Source organism: Solanum dulcamara, chromosome 7, assembly GCF_947179165.1.
Source record: "Solanum dulcamara chromosome 7, daSolDulc1.2, whole genome shotgun sequence".
In the NCBI taxonomy this organism is placed as follows: domain Eukaryota; kingdom Viridiplantae; phylum Streptophyta; class Magnoliopsida; order Solanales; family Solanaceae; genus Solanum; species Solanum dulcamara.
Window position 1 is genome coordinate 3,493,081 of NC_077243.1, and position 19,054 is coordinate 3,512,134.

General features: G+C 36.3%; 3 protein-coding genes across 4 annotated transcripts; 1 reads left to right on the plus strand and 2 right to left on the minus strand.

Annotated features, from left to right (window-relative positions):
* Nucleotides 1-150: 150 nt before the first annotated feature.
* LOC129895503 (uncharacterized) lies at nt 151-3,377 on the minus strand. 2 transcript variants are annotated; one of them, XM_055971227.1, is made up of 7 exons: nt 3,190-3,377; nt 2,421-2,716; nt 2,005-2,340; nt 1,633-1,769; nt 1,307-1,544; nt 565-776; nt 151-482 (listed from the first exon to the last, which is right to left on the minus strand). In XM_055971227.1, exons 1-7 carry the CDS (start codon nt 3,330-3,332, stop codon nt 228-230), a joined length of 1,617 nt encoding a protein of 538 aa, XP_055827202.1. In that variant the 5' UTR covers nt 3,333-3,377; the 3' UTR covers nt 151-227. The 2 variants fall into 2 exon arrangements, with proteins under 2 accessions (XP_055827202.1, XP_055827201.1); XM_055971226.1 differs by having other exon boundaries at nt 565-782.
* Nucleotides 3,378-5,153: 1,776 nt separating this feature from the next.
* On the plus strand, nt 5,154-9,165 carry LOC129896037 (cleavage stimulating factor 64). The gene is made up of 7 exons (XM_055971856.1): nt 5,154-5,414; nt 5,573-5,650; nt 6,236-6,274; nt 6,372-6,926; nt 7,004-7,096; nt 8,328-8,504; nt 8,609-9,165. The coding sequence occupies exons 1-7, from the start codon at nt 5,169-5,171 to the stop codon at nt 8,729-8,731; spliced, it is 1,311 nt and encodes a 436-aa protein (XP_055827831.1). The 5' UTR covers nt 5,154-5,168; the 3' UTR covers nt 8,732-9,165.
* A 681-nt stretch (nt 9,166-9,846) lies between these two features.
* LOC129894297 (CRM-domain containing factor CFM3, chloroplastic/mitochondrial) lies at nt 9,847-18,825 on the minus strand. The gene is made up of 10 exons (XM_055969918.1): nt 17,903-18,825; nt 16,669-17,128; nt 16,457-16,587; nt 14,981-15,322; nt 14,126-14,282; nt 13,731-14,023; nt 13,565-13,624; nt 11,362-11,439; nt 10,941-11,115; nt 9,847-10,376 (listed from the first exon to the last, which is right to left on the minus strand). The coding sequence occupies exons 1-9, from the start codon at nt 18,734-18,736 to the stop codon at nt 11,002-11,004; spliced, it is 2,469 nt and encodes an 822-aa protein (XP_055825893.1). The 5' UTR covers nt 18,737-18,825; the 3' UTR covers nt 9,847-10,376; nt 10,941-11,001.
* Between the last annotated feature and the right edge of the window lie 229 nt (nt 18,826-19,054).

Sequence of the window (19,054 nt, forward strand, 5' to 3'; positions counted from 1 at the left end):
AATATACATTGTCATCAGTATAAATAGATTTTATACTATCATAGAATATAACATATCTTATTTTCAAAATTTTAAATTCTTTATTATAAGAAGAACCTACCTATAAATATCATTAAGATTTTAAATTCTTTATTATAAGAAGAACCTACCTATAAATATCATTTGAATATCGAGCTGATAGTATAAAAAATTATTTACTAAGACAGTGTATAAAAACTTAAACTCATTTAACCAATGTGTGCTGGGAAGAAAAGTGGTGAAGCATCTCTATGTAATTTGCCATCAGAAACTCTGACTTTGCTCATCTTGTCTTCACACCAATGCAACTGCTCATCATTCACTTCACTCATTCTTAACACTCTTGATACCACTTTTAAGTCTATTAATCCCATCAATATCTCCATTTCTTCCTCTTCTTTTAATCTCCTTTTTCCCAAGCTGCATTTCCCTGACCTACCGATATCCTTCACCCTTGACTTTTTCTGCATATATAATTTTTTTTTTAGATAAGTTCGTTAAAACGTGAGATTTATAATCTTGAAAATAAAATAGAGTTATACATGCCTTTTTGTTAACTTTCTTGAGTAAGAGTAGAAGAGTAGGGTCAGTAGAGGCTCTTTTGTTTCTCCTAAAGAAAGCTGTCATTAGAAGTTGGCAAGGATTCTCTTTGTCTGCTTTGAGGAATTTCATAAATGTTCTGATTGCTTCTTCCATTATCCCAAGAAATGAATCTGATGATATTCTTGACCACAATTCTTCCTGTCCTTTTTCCTCATCTGAATCTAGTCAAAATTTTGTTATTTTATTTCGAGATGGAGACAAAAAGGAGATCTACATTAAATATGCATAATAAGTACAAGTACAAAAAAATGTTCACTATTACTAGTATAGTTTTATTTGCTGCAAAGAGTCATATATAAACTCACTCTGTTTCAATTTTTTTTGTCTGATTTTAATTTAGACATGAAGTTTAATCAAGTGAAAAAGTCATTTGTATTGTGTGATCTTAAACTAAAGATAGTATGTAGAAAGTATCAAACTATCTTTTAATTTTATGGTCTTGAACACGTCAGGTGAAAAGTTGAAATCAAAGAATTGTCAAAAAAGAAAAAAATACGTTCTTTTTTAAACGGACTAATAAGATACTAAGACGAACAAATTGTATCATGCTAATTTGAACAAATTGAAACATAGGGAGTTTCATAGGACACTTATCCAAGCTTGTTATAAAAAAATATTCATAAAATACTTTTAAATAACAGTTAGTTTATAGAAGTTCAACTCAAAAAAAGGATAAATTAATTACCTCGATATTCAGGAACTTGAAGCAACTTTGGAGCTAAACTTCTCATTCTAGCATAAATCTCAGGTCTCTTACCATGTTCATATGACTCATTCTCAATGTATCTTTGTAAAAGCACTTGAAACTGTTGAAAATGTTGAGCTACATAAGCAGGACAACCTGGATCCTCTTCAAGACGGGAAGCTCTTAGGCTTTTGAAGTATTTGTAATTCCAGCTCAGTGCTTCCCATGCTAAGCATACCTACATAGACACGCGTATTCAGAATTTAAATTTGATGAAATTTAATATTAACCTTCTCATTACTCAATTCATCGCTACTCGTCTGTACCTGTGCTACATAAGCAGCCTCCAATTCGTGATAAGGATTGTGTCGAAACTCTGATGATTTCCTGTTTTTCATCGCCAATTTATGAACAATCCTGTCTGATATCGATCTTGGACATGATTGAATGGATCTTAGTGATTCTGAAGAAAAGAAAATGAAGAATTTAGATAATGTTGAAAAATATATGTATAATAAATTCTTAAAGTGTATTACTTCTAATATCTTAAATGTTTAGATGAATGTCGCACATTTCAATATGGTTATCAGAGCAAGACAAAAGTCCTACAGTTCGAATCTCATTACTATTCATTATGAAAAAGAATTTCTACGCATTAACCAACAAAAAATAATCTAGTGGATAAAGTTAACTATTACCTGTTTCATGGAGTTTTTGTACACTGATTCTATCTAAAAACAGCATTTCTTCGTCATATTTTTGGAAGACAGTGTAAGATTCCCATTTGGGGCAACTTCTTCTTGAAGAAGAAGAAAACGGATCTTCTTCTTCTTCTTCAGTACCCGAATCTTTAATGGAGCTTGAAATTGATCCAACACTATAAGAATCCCCATATATTTCATCCTCCATTTTTCGGAATTCAAGTTTCTTGCTCTCTAACTTAGCTGGTGCATAAACCAAGAAATTCTCCTCTCTACAAAACTTATTACTCTTCTTTACTTTCTTATCCTTACTGATTTTCCTATAAAGTTTCCCTGCATCAACAACATAAGCCAGAATTAAATTAACACATTTTTTTAAAAAAATATAATCAACAATTAAACATCGTACGTACCATGATTAAAGTCGCTATCCGTCATGTTCAAATCACAATTGTAAGAATCCGAATTGAGATTCTTCTCTTCAACATCATCATCATCATCAGTATGGACAAATTTTGAAGCTGGTGATGCATAAACGGAGTCTACTTTATTAGCGACACTGCTATTTAAGTTATATTCAATTTTTTCATTTTCGCGAAATGTGTGTGCTAGAAAATGTTTTTCCTCCCCTGTTTCAGCATCGTTATGATAATTATATTCATTTTCTTCATCCGAAAACTCAGCAAATTCATATCTGTTAACTCGATTCCTGCAAAAATCCACAATTGTCTGTCAACATGGAGTTTGAAAAGATCAAATTAAAACCAAAAAAGGAGGGGAAATTTTTGAAATATAAAACCAAGATCTAAAAGATTGAAAAACAAGTCATGCACAATAATTAATGAAGGAATGGTCATTCCTTAACTTCCTTTTCAGAAATCATATGGATGCAATGTAGTACCATCTGATTCAATGTTAAGGATTAATAATCCTTTTTAGAAATCAAATGAATGCACTCTAGTACTATCTAACATAATGTTAAGGATTTTTAATTCTTTGTAGAAATCGAATGGATGCACTCTAGTACTATCTCACACAATCCTGAAACTTAAAACGACCTGCTTATTTTGGATGTTAGAACGGGAGAGGGGGAAAGTCGTGCCCATTCTCTATCAGAAACACATATTGACTATGAAAAGCAGAGAGACAGATCAGTACTAAAAACTTATGATACATACATACCTCCAGAAAAATGGATTTCCGCCAAGAAAGTAGAAGAGTTTGGCAAGTAAAATGGAAGCGAAGTAGGAGAAAATGAGGAAAAGTTGAAATGAACTTGAGACATTATAGAATAGCCTTGCAATTGTTTCTTCACAACATTGCATTGTTTTCTTAAATTTGGTTGAAATTATGAAGATTTTTGAGTTTCTACCGATCCTCTTCTTTACTTAGGTAAAGCAAAAATAACAAAGTAGCACTAAAGAATAAAAAGGTCAGTCCTTTAATTGCTTTCACAAATTTCCTTGTTTGTCAAGATGGTCGTTTGCTTTTTTTCTAGATCAATTATATATTCCTTGCACTTGATTATTTTCTTATCATACTTTAAGCAACATAGTACATGATTTATTTTTTTATTATTATTATTTTTTTTACTATGAGCTATCCTCCATAGTAAAGCTACACAATAAACATAAAAAATATAATTTAAAAAAGTAGAGACCAAAACCCAGCCACACGCATTTGTAACTTGCTCTTTACAAAAAAATTACTCCATTAGAATACTCTGATGCAGGCAGCATGGGCGGAGCTAGGGTATCCGAAGGAAACACTTTGTCGAAAAATTGCACTATCTATGCTAGGTTAAAATTAGCTTAAAATTGGCGCACCTCGAATAATTTTATGAGATACCCGCCATTTTCCACCAACAATAGGTACTAAGTAACACTCCAACAAAAAAAATATTTAGTGACAATTGATATTCCTTTTACTGGTAATATTTATTGCGGCAAAAATATTTAGTGATAGTTGAATTAATGTCATTGAATCTAGAGTCGGTAAAGTCTTTAACGATATTTATATAGAGGGCTGGTAATAAATACTCATATTATATTATTGCTGCTACATAATCCTTTATTTATTGTAGTGAAATTCTATCTACCAAGTCTCTTTGTTAAAATTTGAACCTAAAACCTTGTGATTTCCAATCACTTCATTGACCACTAGGCTTGTGGTCTAAGATTGCTGTTCTTTGCATCCTATAGGAAGAAAGAGCAAGGACAATAGTTAGAAAATAGTAAAATGTATATTTTAAGGTTCTCATATGGACTTCTGTTCTCTTAGGATTAATTAGTTATACGACGGATACAATTTACGAGTAAGTTTTTTAACTTATACTAAGTTATTTGTGTTATTTTCTATTATTGTTGGTCATCTTAATCTAAAACTGTAAAAAAGTTATGAAGAATATATGACCTATGACTTCGCCCCAAAGATTTGTCAGGACTGCAAGTAGGAATGTAGTAGTTCATTTGTGGGACAGCATCCTATCCTAACCGTGATTAATGAACTTAATAAGATCCTTAAAATAAACACCCGACATTAACTAAATTTTATGGTGAAACGTCATATTAAAGCACCGGTGATGTATGGAAAACAAAGTCCAAACGTTTTTGAGTGTGCACTTTTCCATATCATCATTCAATACAGGGGTCAAGCTAAAAAAACTGCTAACCTCAAAAGGAATGATTAAGAACAAAAATAGTTTAAGTGTGCACTCAATATTAAATAGTGGAACACCCCATAAGGCCATAACTATTAAACTACGGTAAGTTAAAGTTGGAGTGAAGTGAGCTAGTCACCATATATTTTAGATACATGTGAATTACATTGGATATATGTTTTTCAAATATTAGATTCATTCTTAAATATAGATATATATGGAGAGAAGCGATCGAGAGAGTAAGTGTATCTAGATACATGCGAATCACGCTTGTATATAGTGTATCAAGAATAAATTATACCTAATTTGACCCGTATGTACCCAATGTGTCAAATATAAGTATCTGACAAAATAAATATAGCACGAAAGATAATTTCAAATAGTGAATACATATAATTAGATTCTAAATTAATGAAATTTGTGTTATTTGGTCGCATTAAAATAGTGAATACGTCCGGCGGGTATTTGCCTGAAGATCACTTTTTTGTTTGGAAACTGAAAAATGGGCAGGCCTATTTTGTCAGTTTCCAATACGGTAGTGGGCTATTATTGGGCCCTGAAATTGGGGCCTGAAAGCCAGTTAAGTAGCAATCACCCCGCCCCCGCCCGGTTCCTCGTTCCTATCATTCTCTTCCTTCCTCCTCTGAGAGTACGGAGATCGACAGCAATAATGTCCGGCGACGGCTTAACGGCGAATATGGCTGGAATGACTAAACAGGAGCTGTACGATATTATGTCTCAGATGAAGGTACTCATATATGTGTATGCGTGTAATAATCCATACACTATTTTCGTTGTTGAAGATTCAAATCAATTTCAATTGTCTTTCTTTTTGTTTGTTACTTGTATTCTTTTCTTACATATACTTGATAAAATTGTGATAAATTATTATGTGTTCTTATGTAGTCGCTAGTGGAACAGAACCAGCACCAAGCAAGGCAAATTCTCATTCAAAAACCTAGCATGACTAGAGCACTCTTTCAGGTCTTATTTTACCTGTATTCTTACTTCTAGTGTTAATCGTTTGATTTACTTTGACCTATATCTAATTTGTGTAAATATTATTTATCTAGGTTCTTATCGCCTTTTTCTCCTTACTGGTTGTTACAATGCTGTAATTAGGGTTTTACTTTCTCTAATTATTGGAATAGTGTAATTACTGAGGAAGTGTGATTTGGTTTAGAACTTGAATTCAGATATCCGTGAGTGATGTGTGGGATCATAAAGCTTAATATTTGAAAGTTGTATGCCTTATTAGTTTAAAAGTTTGATGTTTTATATAATTTAACATTTAGAGAAGTGTGATGTAGCTGGTGAAATATCAATTTTTTTATGGCTTAAAGACAACTCTCCCTCCCCTCTTGTAAGCTCTCAGGATAGATTATGCATTGATTTACATGGATAATGTTTTATGGAATTGCTGTCTGTCTTGTATTATGAATCATCACAAGATTCGGTGTAAGATTGGGATAGTTAGCTTTCACAATAGGAAACCAATATATAAATTTGGAGTTTCTTTGTTGATTTCTCATTCTCTGACGTGGGTTTTTACAATGATGTGTTTATTAGGCACAAATAATGCTTGGGATGGTGCAGCCCCCACGAGCAGTAAGTTGGTGTGCATATCTTTTGACCCTATGAAATATCTATTTTCCACGTCTACAATGTGATGCAGTTCTAGATATTTACTTTTTTCTACTTCTAGATACCAACCATCCAGACGACAGGAACATTGAGTACTCAGCCACCAGTATCTCAGCTTCCACAGCCAATTGTTCAGACCACTCCATCGTTGCCAGGGCATATTTGCATTCAGGAACAGACAAGAAAGCAGCAGCAGAATCAACCTGCTCCAACAACGCCATCTGCGCCTCTTCCACCCTTGAACCTTCAATCCACATCCATGCCATCTCATCCATTGCAGTCAGTGCAGCAGCAGAAAGGACATATTGGTGCCCAGGCCACACCAATCTCTCTACCACAGACTTCTCAAGTTCCTAATATGTCACAGCTTCCTCGTCATTCTGCTGCACCACTGCCATCTCATCTTCAACAACAGATGCATCCGGCATCCCCCAAGTTGGAGCAACCAATGCAAACTAGTGGAAACCAACACCTGGCTATGCAACCACCGCTACCGCCACAAGTGAGACCATCGATGCAACCCTTCCCCCATCAAGTTCACCCTCACATGGGGCCCAGTGCTGGTTATCCGCAATCTGGAGCAACTCAGCACCACCATTCGCAACCTGCTTATCATGTAATCATCATGCCTTTTGTGAATTTAAGGTTTTCCTATTCCATGTATAAGATGTAAATTTTCCTTTTATCATTCAGCCTGCACTGAGGCCTCCAGCAAGCATGGGGCCTTCTTTTCTACCGGGACAACCACCAGGTCCAAATCAGCTGCCACCCCAGTCTCTATATCAGGTGCTCTAGTTTTTAAAATCTATGTGACTGAAATTTTATGCTACCTTTGGCTGGGCTTTCTGGCCATGTAAGCCTGATCATTCTGTTTCCTGCTAAACTAAACTTGTTGATGTTAGTAAGGACCCTTGTTAAATTTTAAGTGCCTCTTAATAGTGACCTCTTTACCAATGCATGAGTTCCGTGCCGATTTTACTGCTTTAGATTGTCTACATAGCCATATTAAATACATCAATGTCATGATCATTCGTTATGTCGGATTAGGAAGTAGGATAGGTGTAGGGGTTTCTTAGTCTAGGGTAAAAATTAGCTAATAGGGATAGACGTATGCTAGAAACATTCATAGTTTGCATTCTATTGTTGCTCATTTACCACGTGAATGGTGTTTTGCTGGCACTTCTTTCTTTTAAAAAATTTGGGTTACCGACTTTCTTTAACATCCCAAACCATTCCTACACCCTTGGTTCCTCCAGCCCAAACTAACTATTTTATTTTGACTCTATTGCAATTGTTATTATTTGACTATCAAAATTTTCCTAATCTATTTGGTAATTTGAAACTAAAATGAAGTATTTACAGGTACTTTTACCATAAATTGTCAAGGTCATAAATCAATTTGGAATATTGTTCTCATTGTTTCTTTTAATTGTACCTTCAACATTATGGTCGTGCCCTTTCCCGGATCCTGCGCATAGCGGGAGCTTAAGTGCGGTGGCTGCCCCTTTTAGATTGTGTGACCATCTCATTTGAGCCGTTTAAACATACTTAATTTTATTTTCAATATTCCCCTTTTGGTCTGATTCACAAACACATGGATATTATTTTGATGAAGGGTGGCGGATAGACTTCAACGAAGGACCTTTGCTTTTTCTAATAACATGTCAAATTGTAGTATAGCCACAAAACAAGTTTATCTAAAATGCATTGTCAAATTGTGTGAACACATCATATAAAAGTTAAGTTGTTTCAGGTGGCGCACTTAATATACTTACTATCTTCAATAGAGGTCAAACCTTGACAAAGTAGAACTTGTTAGCCATTCCCAAATCATCTTTCTGTAACATGTTGTTTCCAACGCCAATCTAACATGGTAGTTCTGGCAACAGTCCAGAGTGCACGATGATTTTTGGTGTCTATTGTCTGAAAGAGAATTCTTAGCTCTTACACGTTTTAGAGTCTATGTCAAGTACTATATCATGGGGTTTGACATGCTTTTGTATGTGCATATATCTAGATGGGAGGTTCACATTTGAGACCAGAATTCAATCAAGTTGGAAGTTCAATGCAAGCAGATCGAGTATCTCCTTGGATTCCTGGTTTACCAGAGAATACCTCAGGAACACAGCTCCCAGGACCACCGTCATTCCCTGCACAGATGGGCCCAAGCAATCAGCCTTCTAGACTGGCAGGAGTAATATCTGCAGTCCTATTGTTCACTTTTTTTAGTTTAAGAACAGACTGCTGGTTTTACTTACGGTTTCAGACAAAAAATAAGTTAATCTTGTTGATGTGCAGCTGTCCCTAGAGATGGAGAAGGCACTTCTTCAGCAAGTAAGGAGTCTGACCCCAGAACAGATTAACATGCTACCTCCGGAGCAAAGGAATCAAGTGCTTCAGTTGCAGCAAATGCTCCGTTAATCAGAAGCAAGTGCTGCAGAAGACAGTTTTGCGAAGAAACTGAAACATGCCTATCTGGCTAATCGATTTTTCTATTTATCCATCAACATTGGGTGTAGATGGACAGTGTGCCCTTGTTCAATGGTGTGTTTCCCCCTTTGTTAAGGTTATTTTTCTTAGCTCAAGTAGGGTTGCCTGTCATGTTGCTAACAAATCATAACGGTTCCTTATAGGCGTTGGTGGATCTCCTTTGGTGCATATATATCCCATCTTTTCGACCCTGGATGCTCTCCTCTATTTTTTTTTATTTTTTTTATATCTACTGTAACTTGCATGTAGCATGTCTCTTGTATTATCATAGCCTAATACTGCTCAAGTATGAGATTGTGAAACAGTATAGTCCCCTCCCCTTTTATCTTGTATCTGAATTTTCTAGAATCATTTGGATTTGCTGATGCATCTTGTCAACAGTTTACTGGACTTTGTGGAAGGTGTAGTTGGATTCATTTTGGGGGTGTTGCGAATTGTTTTATGCTGATGTATGAATAGTTTTCTTTTATCACTAGCTAGGTGCGCACAATGATGTCAAAATTTTGGATGTGATATTTATCAATTATACTTATTACTTCATTCGAAATAGAATCTGATTGGGTGATTAAGGCTGAGCGTCAATGGCCAATCTTCGATTGCTTAGGGTGTGTTTGGCACGAAGGAAAATGTTTTTAATTACTCTCTATAACTTTTTTTCGGAATCTAGTTTCTCTTCTCTCCTTCTCTCATTGAATTGATGTATCATTGTTAAAATCAGTTGAAATTTATCAGGCTAGGTTCTTCATAGCAAAATTTTGAAGTGGAAATTCAGACATTCATGTCTATGGGTGCTAAACTAACTGTGAGGACATGTAGAGTAATATACAAATCGATTACTTTTTTTAGACTTCTTGATAATCTTCTTATAATCAGTATGAAAAGATTTGATTAAAGCCTGGATTGATGCAATATTGGATGCTTCCACATTTAATTCATTAGTCCCAACTAACCCGTATGAAAGCAAATAAACTTGTCCGAATTGTAGTCTAGGCTGCCAAGTACCCGAAAATGCCTTTCTTTGAACTTTTCCTTTAAGAAGAAGAATGTCTCGAAAATTTGGGACCACATAAAAGTTTCCCTATTGTTCTGTGGAATCATAAATACTCACTTCTACTCGGTAGAAAACTTAAAATCTATAAGTTAGAAACTGAAAACTAATTCTTTTTATCTTTCAGTTTTCCTCTTTTTTCCCCTTGGATATGTGATTCATCCTTGACAACGTTCACTCTATAATTTCAACAAAGTAATTACAAAAACTGGAAGATAGGACAATTCACAAAGCAATTACATCTACACCCACTACAATGTTCACCGAAGGTCCAAACAGCTACCAAAGTGGATCGTAAGTGTGGGCGCCAGAAAACAAGCACTTCAGTTAATTCTTCCATGTACAACTCAGGCCAGTTCATTCTTTCATTGGAACAAAGTGAGCTTGGACGGATTGTATGATGTGAAAGCTCTTCCACAGTTTGAATCGACCGGTGATCCAAAAGCTCCGTCAATGGCCGTAAGCAAGTAATTGGGATCTTTGACCTCAAATTATGATCCAAAACCTCAGAAAGATGATTGTTTGTGGCTGCAATGATAGTGTCATACTTGGTCAATAAGAACATACAGTTATAGTTGGGATTCATAGCACCCAAACAGTAGTTCTTATCACATTTAGGTAATGGAAGTTAATGCCACTGTTAGCATGCCATTGGTTCAAGTGTAGTGAGCTTTAAGTGCATACTTCCAACACATAACGTAGTTAGTTTGCTGAAAGAATCTTCGGATCAATCCAGAAATTGCAACTAGGTATCTTCTGGGGAAAAAAATGACCAGTATATTCATTTTGTTTAAAGACCAGTAAAACACCTGTAGTTGAAGACTACTTCCACACTTGGAGCAATTTTAAAAGAGCGATAACATCGTTTTATGGCGGGCATTAGGAGGTTTTAAATATAAACAAGTAGTCGGCAGATCTCGTGCTGCTAGTGTGATCTAGAATTGATTGTGAAACATTATTTCCTTGTTCTTCCATTGACCAATAGGTTTTATAAAGTTAAAATGAATATGCATTTATTCACTATAAAATTTTAAGGAATAAGAGCTTTAAGAGTAGTTTCAAGAATGAAGGCATAAGACCTACGATGATTACCTCAATAGGACTATGGCCATGATATAATGCAATTCCTCATATTATTAACCATGAAGTGTTGTTATCTTGTTTCATTGTCCTCAAGACTGGAGTATTCTGAATCGTCATCATTTTCCCATTCAGGATCTTCATCCTCGTCATCACCAGACTCCAAAGATGAATCTTCATCTTCACTCTGCACACCGATTAATATTTAGTCAATATGGATATTTCTCTATACTGATCATTTTTCCTGAAATACAAAAAAATCACCCTTCCTTCCTCTCTGGGAACCCCTACCCACCCTTCACCGCAAGGAACTATTAACAGCTAAGTCAAGAGAAAGCTCTTCACAGTCGTCAGTTAAAGACAGTTCTCCACTATTATATAAGAAACCTCCCTGATTTTTCCTAGACAGCCAGAGGAATCATGGTAAACTTACTTGGGATTCTGAGACATGATTGAACTGATCAAATGCCTCCAAATTGCTAGTATAAATGTCCACCTTACCAAAATCAACCTATGGACAGACAAGAAGAAAATTCAGCAAACATGTATAGAGAGTAGAATACCCACTATGAACTTCAAAAGTACTGGTGAAGAACACAGTGTAGATGCAACTATGATATTACCAAAACAACTTCAATCCAGAAAGCAACCTTAGTTTTTCCAGCATCTACTTTTGCTTTGTCAGGAGCCTTGACGAAGCGGTAACTAGTTTAGATACTACTTAAAAAATATATGATATATCTCAATGATCTTTTTCTTAATCAAGTAATAGTAAATATCCCACTGATTTTGATCAGAAAGCAAAACGGGGAGAAGACAAGTTCAGACTTGCCTACAGTTAGAATTCCAGAGACATGCAAACAATGTCACGAAAAGATCCAGTTAGCATATATTCCCAACAGAGGCAAAAAACACTAGGTAAATTCCTTCCCACTTGTCCAAGCCTTAGTGGACACAGTTATCCGTTACATGTACTGGTGGGAGGTAGCAGGTACCCCGTGGAATTAGTCGAGGTGCGCACAACACCATGGTCATCAAAAACAAATTAAGATCAAGTAAGCACATACGATGGTGTTGTTCAAAGAGAACCATATTTTATATATAAGTTCTCCACTTCTATATAGCAGGAATTCTCACACCATATCAATAAATTGTTGTTCTATCAAGACAATGATGAAAACAAAAGCCCTTAGATGTACCCTTCAGGGTGGCCCAGTGGTTTGGACTTGGGACTTCCATATTGGAGGTCTCAAGTTCAGAACCCCTTGCTTTGGCAAGGTGCCTTCTGGGTCGAGCTCGTCGCACCGGGCTTGCCTAGTGCTGATTACCTCTCCTGTGTGGTTTGCGAGCTATTGCATAGGAGCGGAAGTTTTACCCTATGCGCACCCAAAGGGTAGCGGCTGCGGGTTTTCCTTGTCATCAAAAAAAATAATCCCTTAGATGTGATCCTTCTCTAGAGATTGTGGTTACAGAGATCAGACTCGGTCTTCTTTGTCACATCCCTATAAGGATTTGGACTTCTAAGGGATGGTAATCTTAATTTAGGAACAATTGTTTTATCTGTTATAATTTTTTTTTATGAAGTAACAGCAGATTTCATTACTGGCATCAAGTACAACAACAACATACCCAGTGTAATCCCACAAGATTATTGACATCAAGTAGATGCATAAATTACAAAAGTTATGAAAGCCAAAATACTGTTAGCTGCTTTACATCAGAAACTATGACAAGACCATAGAGCTAACAAAGTCTAAAATGTTATCGGGGGAATCTCCAGGTGAGACATTATGCCAGCTATACAAATAAACTAAACATCTAGCCTTAAGGAATTATATTGGAGTTGATAAGGCATCAAAAAATCATCTGTTCCTTTCTGTCCAGACACACCAAAAAATACTTGCAGAGATCGTCTTCCATACTTGTTTGATGGCTTTACCAACTCTCCAGGTACACCACCCGTCAATTGCTTCTTTACCAACTCTATTAGTAGTATAATATTTAGAACTATATTTTGATCAGTAAATTTAGAAATATATTTCTCTGTGAAAGCTACTACATATGGACTACGGTCATTTATAGGAAATATTAGTTTTCGAGTTAAGAAAATGGTTTCAAGAGCATATTCAGCTATGCATGATCATTGGCCTTTGAAATATGACTAATATAATAATAATCCAATAGTCTGATCCCACATTAAACTTATTTTCAATATGCTCTATAGTTGATACTAGAAAGATGCAGGGATAGATTGTGTACCTATAAGTAAGGATCCAGTTAACTTTTTATTTAAAGGTAATAAAGTTGGAATCAGAAGCCTCCAAAAGGTTTACAAAAAAATCGGGGAAATATTTCAAACAAAACTGATAGAATTTGCAGCAGAATAAACACCAAGAAAAGAAGCATGAATAATCAGACCATTTGCTGAAGTTGGGACTACAAATTATCATGATACATGAATATATAAGTTCAAGCAGTATAAACTATAAAGCTTGCTACCTGACACTCAGGCACAATAACTAAAGAGCCCAAATCAAGAGGAAGGAGAGTGAACAGTAACATAGAAAAGGGTAACACGAGGTATATTAGCGAATTGCACTACAATAACACATCCAAGCACAGATTTTGTGTCTTACAATTTCACTTTTCGTTTGCTCTATCGTCGTCTCCAGCTCGGCTATATGCTGACTGAGAGCCTACAAGAGAGCATTTAGGATGCCAGATAAAACAAGTAGATTATCAGTAAAAAGTGAGATAACATTATTTTTAATTGGGACAGCTGACATGTATAAGATGAAAAACCTCATAACGCTGCAGCGCCACTCTACGTTTTAGTGCTTTAGCTTTTGTCAGAAGGTTCCTTGGCCTGAGGCTGATAGGCCGCCTATAGTTTTTCCCACGGTAGAAAATAAGAGCATAGCCTTTTGGCACTCTTTCTATTGCCACTAAAATCCCACCACTTTCATATTCCAAAAGTCTAGCTGTTTCTTCAACGAAAGCAAGTACCTTTTCTTTTGATATTAACTTTACAAGTTCTCTGTGTTTCCAATGCAGATGCATATTCTCAATAACACCATCAAAGACACCACGAATACCTGGTAGGTAAGCATATAGATGAGTTCTCAGTTAAATACAGGATGTAATCAACAGATTGACCACAGTATTTTTGTTTATGTCCAAAAACAATGAAAACTCACCAAGTGGAAGGTATGACTTCATTCTTAATCCAACTCTGCGCAACATGACCCTTTCCTCCTCTGTTATTGTTTCTAGATCATCAGAAGGACCAGCAGGAATCCAGGATTCCACAATCTTAGCCAAAATTTTCTCTGCTTTAACCTTCTTGGCTTGGGACTGTTCACCAATCACATAAAAACTATTACTAGAAGACAAAGGAATCACCAAAATAAAAAATAAAACAAGACTAGGCGAAGATAATTTTGAAACAAAGATTAAGGGAAAAGTTTAAAAACTTCTGTTGGCAGAACATTTTCAGAAGAGCCAAACATTATAACAACGAATGAAAGAAAAATCTGAAAATCTAAAGAATCAAAAAGATAAATAAACAAAAGAGAGGGGCAGCCCGGTGCACTAAGCTCCCGCTATGCGCAGGGTCCGGGGAAGGGCCCGACCACAAGGGTCTATTGTATGCAGCCTTACCTTGCATTTCTGCCAGAGGCTGTTTCCAAGGCTTGAATCCGTAACCTCCTAATCACATGACAGCAACTTTACCAGAATAAATAAACAAAAGAAATTTTGAAAAACCAAAAAGCCTATTCACACAAAAGGGTAAAATGAAGAATTCCAAAGACACCAAAACTAAAGGTAAAGAGTTATACAGCTCATCAGTTGATACTTTCCAAACACTTGATAATACCAATACACCTCGATCACTCCAAGCTTTCTTCTTAAAAATCAAAAGGAAATCTGATGGATTTGTAAAAGGACAAACATTTGCAACAGAATGCTAAAATAAAGTGCAATAACAACAGTAGGTCATCACGAAAAAAGCTAATGTGAGAAGTGATTGTAAAACTAGAAAATATACTTACAATCTCAAATTTATGTTCAAGCCGCTTGACTACTCTGGCCGTCTTAGCCATAGCTGCTTCTTTTAACATTCTCTCACGTTCTTCAGCAGATATTTCTCTTCCCCACCGAGCCTGAGCCTCATAAAATTCAGCTAAAGTACCGGCAACAGCCTGTCCATTTGTGGTCAATGGTTCCGCTTCAGCAGGCCCGCCCCGTGTTTGCTCTTCAACATCTTGGATCTGTTTTGTCAACTCTTGCCTTTCAGCTAAAGCAGCCGCAACAGTAGGTGGGACAAAATCCTTTCCTCGATAAAAGATTATGTAATATTTGTTTCTCAGAAGTAGGACTCCCCCTGTTAACATCTGAGATGCAGCTGATATGTTAGTGGTATTACTCAGAAGATTTCCAATTTTAAGGGCACTCAAGTATTTTATTTGGATAAAGTAACAAATTTCACTAAAAAAGGGCAAAAATTTGCCTGTACACAAGAAGTACACCAAAGTAGAAAACCTTAAGAAAATAAGGGCACTCAAGTATTATGTGCTGCTCAGTTAGGTATACCTAGCTACGCCCTAATTCTACAATCCTTACCCCCCACCTCCACCCCCAACAAAAACAATATGGGAGGCATACTTTTACATATTTTCTCTAATTTACCAACAAAGCATAGACTTTCCATTCATACAGTACAAGAATTCTCATAGAAGCTCGTACCCGGTAAAAAAGGATTAAAAATCTTAATATCTGAAAATCCATGGAAGAATATTTGTATGAACATCATTATAAAAAAAGGAATGATTTTAAGAACTTGTGACATTCCTAGAAAACCCGATAACCATATCAGTTAATAATTGAAATCAGCTGATAAGTGATTCCAACATATGATGGCGCCGAGCAGCCAATAACTCGATGGTGATTATTGAAATACTGTATGGCGTGAATAGCTTATGATGAGTCCAAACAATCACATATGACAGGATACAGAGCATGAACTTTTTGGGCAAAGAAATCCGTACATGATGGGCAATGGCACTTTAGAAGTGACAGAAGGAACAACTTAAGATGTATTCTAAATTCAAAAGTACTGTAACATATCCTCCAGACAACCTTTCTGGTTTCACATAAACAGGATCAATTTTTTCTTCTTTCAACTATATCAGCGGTGTCTGCAGAAGGGAAAAAGAAATGGAAAACACAAAATGAGAGCCAACACTTCCTCTTGGAAGGTGGAATTATGAGCTATGATCATTTGAACTACCAAGGACCCTCCAGAAGTATTTACTTGTAAACTAGAAACTTGGCTGATATGACTAACAGCCTTAACCTAATTTCATGAAATTAAAATTCCTTTTGAGGGAAGATAATAGTACCTCCCATTAATATGGCATCGCACAAAGAATCAAAGCAGTCACAAACAGAAGCAACTAACAAATCAAGACATTCTTTTCCATATATTTTTAATTGGGATAAAATCATATCAAAACATTCTAACACACCTTTAACTCCTCTGACATCAGCTTGTTGTTTGTGTTCTGAATTCCACGCTTGACTGCTATTTTCACTACTAAACTTTTCTCCCAGAGCTTGATAATAGCAGCAGCCAACCCTTGATGATTTCTGTTTCTCCCTTAAAGGGACAAAAGGAAGATAAACCGTGTTATAACACTAAAAGATAATTAGTAACAGTACTTAAAGGGTTGAAACTTACCAAGAGCAAAATGACAAGGAAGTGATTTAGCAATTTTCCGTAAATTAGTCATTTCTGCATTTGTTAGGCGTGATCTCATTCCAGTAGGAAGAAGTCGGAAAGGTGTTTTATAGCCAGGAATTCTCTGAGGGAGCAAATCAGCATCAACAGGAAGCTCTCCCGTACCCCACCAATCCTCAAAACGTGGGCCTAAACCATCTAATACCCTATTGAATTCTGATTCCTCCTCAGTCATGCTTTGTCCACGATTAAGATGAACTTGATTACGATTTTCAATGACTGGATTAAGGATTTTGTTGTCTATTGTAATAGATTTGTCAGATGAAACATCTGGAACAAAGAGCGCATTGTCTTCCTCATTCACAGATTGAGATCTTGAAGAAGGCCCCTCATAGTTACTTCCTCGATACACTACCATAACGCTCCCCGCCCTCCATATCACAAGCCCTTTTGTCCGACGCTGACAACCAAAAAAAATAAAAGAAAGTTTGCACACTTCAAAATTTCTTGCAAATACAATATTCAGGTAAATTACAAATGATTAAAACTAATTGTATAGTGGAGAGTAGTGAAGGCTCAGGTCAACTTGTTCACGAAAGACTTTTAGGAGTTTGCAGGGGTAGTCCTCTTGGTTGACAGGGAAAGTCCTTTAGGTTGAGTGATAAATCCATCCTTATAAACCCTATTACCAAAATGCTTGAAATTAAACTTGAGGTTTGACATGCAATCATAAGAGTTCAATTGGTTGTTGCAAAAGGAGGAAAAGGGAATATCTTGTTGGATAATTACTTGTTACTGTACACTCCCAAACATATGTGGTGCAACTATGTTACCGGATAATTTCTAAGTCCATCAATAATCCTTATGGAAATTATGGAACTCGGAGTGATGAACATTGTTCTCATTTAAATCGAGACTATTTAAGTTCAAATAGCAATTTCATTTCTAAATGAAGATATATAAATAGATCTCTTTCTTCAATGTAATGACTGTTTTTATTATTTTTTCATTAGTATTATCTAATCTGGTTGGACCTTTAGTTTAAAATGTAACTTGAACTATTCTTCATAATCGCGGCCAGCACAGGGACAGTATAAGAAGAATAAAATATTTTGGATAGAGTCTGGAAATTATTTTAAAGAATCAAATGACTCATACCAAAAGAACGCAAGACAAATCCAAAAGCACTACACGACCAACTTAATGCGATCATGGTAAAGCCAAGGGCACCAACCTCTACAATCTCGTGGCCGGTTCTCATATCATGAGCCAAAACCTCATGAAACTTAAGCCTTACCAGCTCATTCTTCCTCCATGTATGATGAATCTTCTCCAACACTGCTCCTGTAACCCCAGCCTTAGGTACATTAATCCTTTCTCTCAAAGTCATACCCATTCTCCTTAGCCTCCTCAATTCCTCATCCTCAATGGTTAGCTCAGCCAATGTCGGTGCCTTCACTGTCCTCTTCCCTCCCCTCTGCACCTCCATCGCCTCTTCCTCCGCACTCCGTTCCCATGGCAACGATATATCTCCCTCATCATCACTCTCTTCCAATATCATATCCGGTCGAACCCAATCCCTCTTCAACAAATCTCCTAACTTCTCTTCTTCGCCGTTACACTGCATTATCGTACTAGAATCCAACTTCAAATTTTCCTCCGCTTCATCTTCTCCTTCATCATCAGAACCTAATCCTAAGTTTCTCAACCGGAGCACAATCCTATCGATGGCTGTAGTCCCTACTCTATTGTTCTCGTCAAAATACCTGGTTTCCGTTTTCGAATCGACGGTTCTGGAATTGGATGAATGCTTTAGTGGAGGAGATGTATTGGGCCATTTGTTTAGCCAAGTAGATGAGTGAGAATTCTTTGATTTCACAGGGTTAGAACTGGAATTTGAATCTCTGTAGGGTTTCTGATTATCCTTCCGTGGAATGTTGGTTCTGGTGTTGCCGGCGGTGATAGTGCGGCGAAGGAATAAGAAGAATGGAGGTCGATCAGAAGGAGTAGAGAAGGAAGAGAACAACTGTGGTGCCAATTGAGTAAATTTCGCCGTCGACAAGGCCATTTTTCAATTAGTTCAGCTTTTTCTTCTTCTAGTTAGATTCATAGTAATGGGGGAAAATGGTTTCAGTTGGCAGAGCTTGACGATAAGATATCAATTCCGATATTTTTATATCTACACGTCAGCCTCCAAATTTATGACCCGACCCAAGTGTTTCTCCTTGATCCATGTTCTGCCAAATCGGCCCGCAAAGGATTCTGGGTAGCCACTTTTATGACCATTGTTTAAGTTTTAGCCACTTTAAAACTTCACGACACTAGTATCCTGAAGCTTTAGGACAATGTTTCCTTCAACTCAATCTTTTTCAGTTCAAAACTTTGT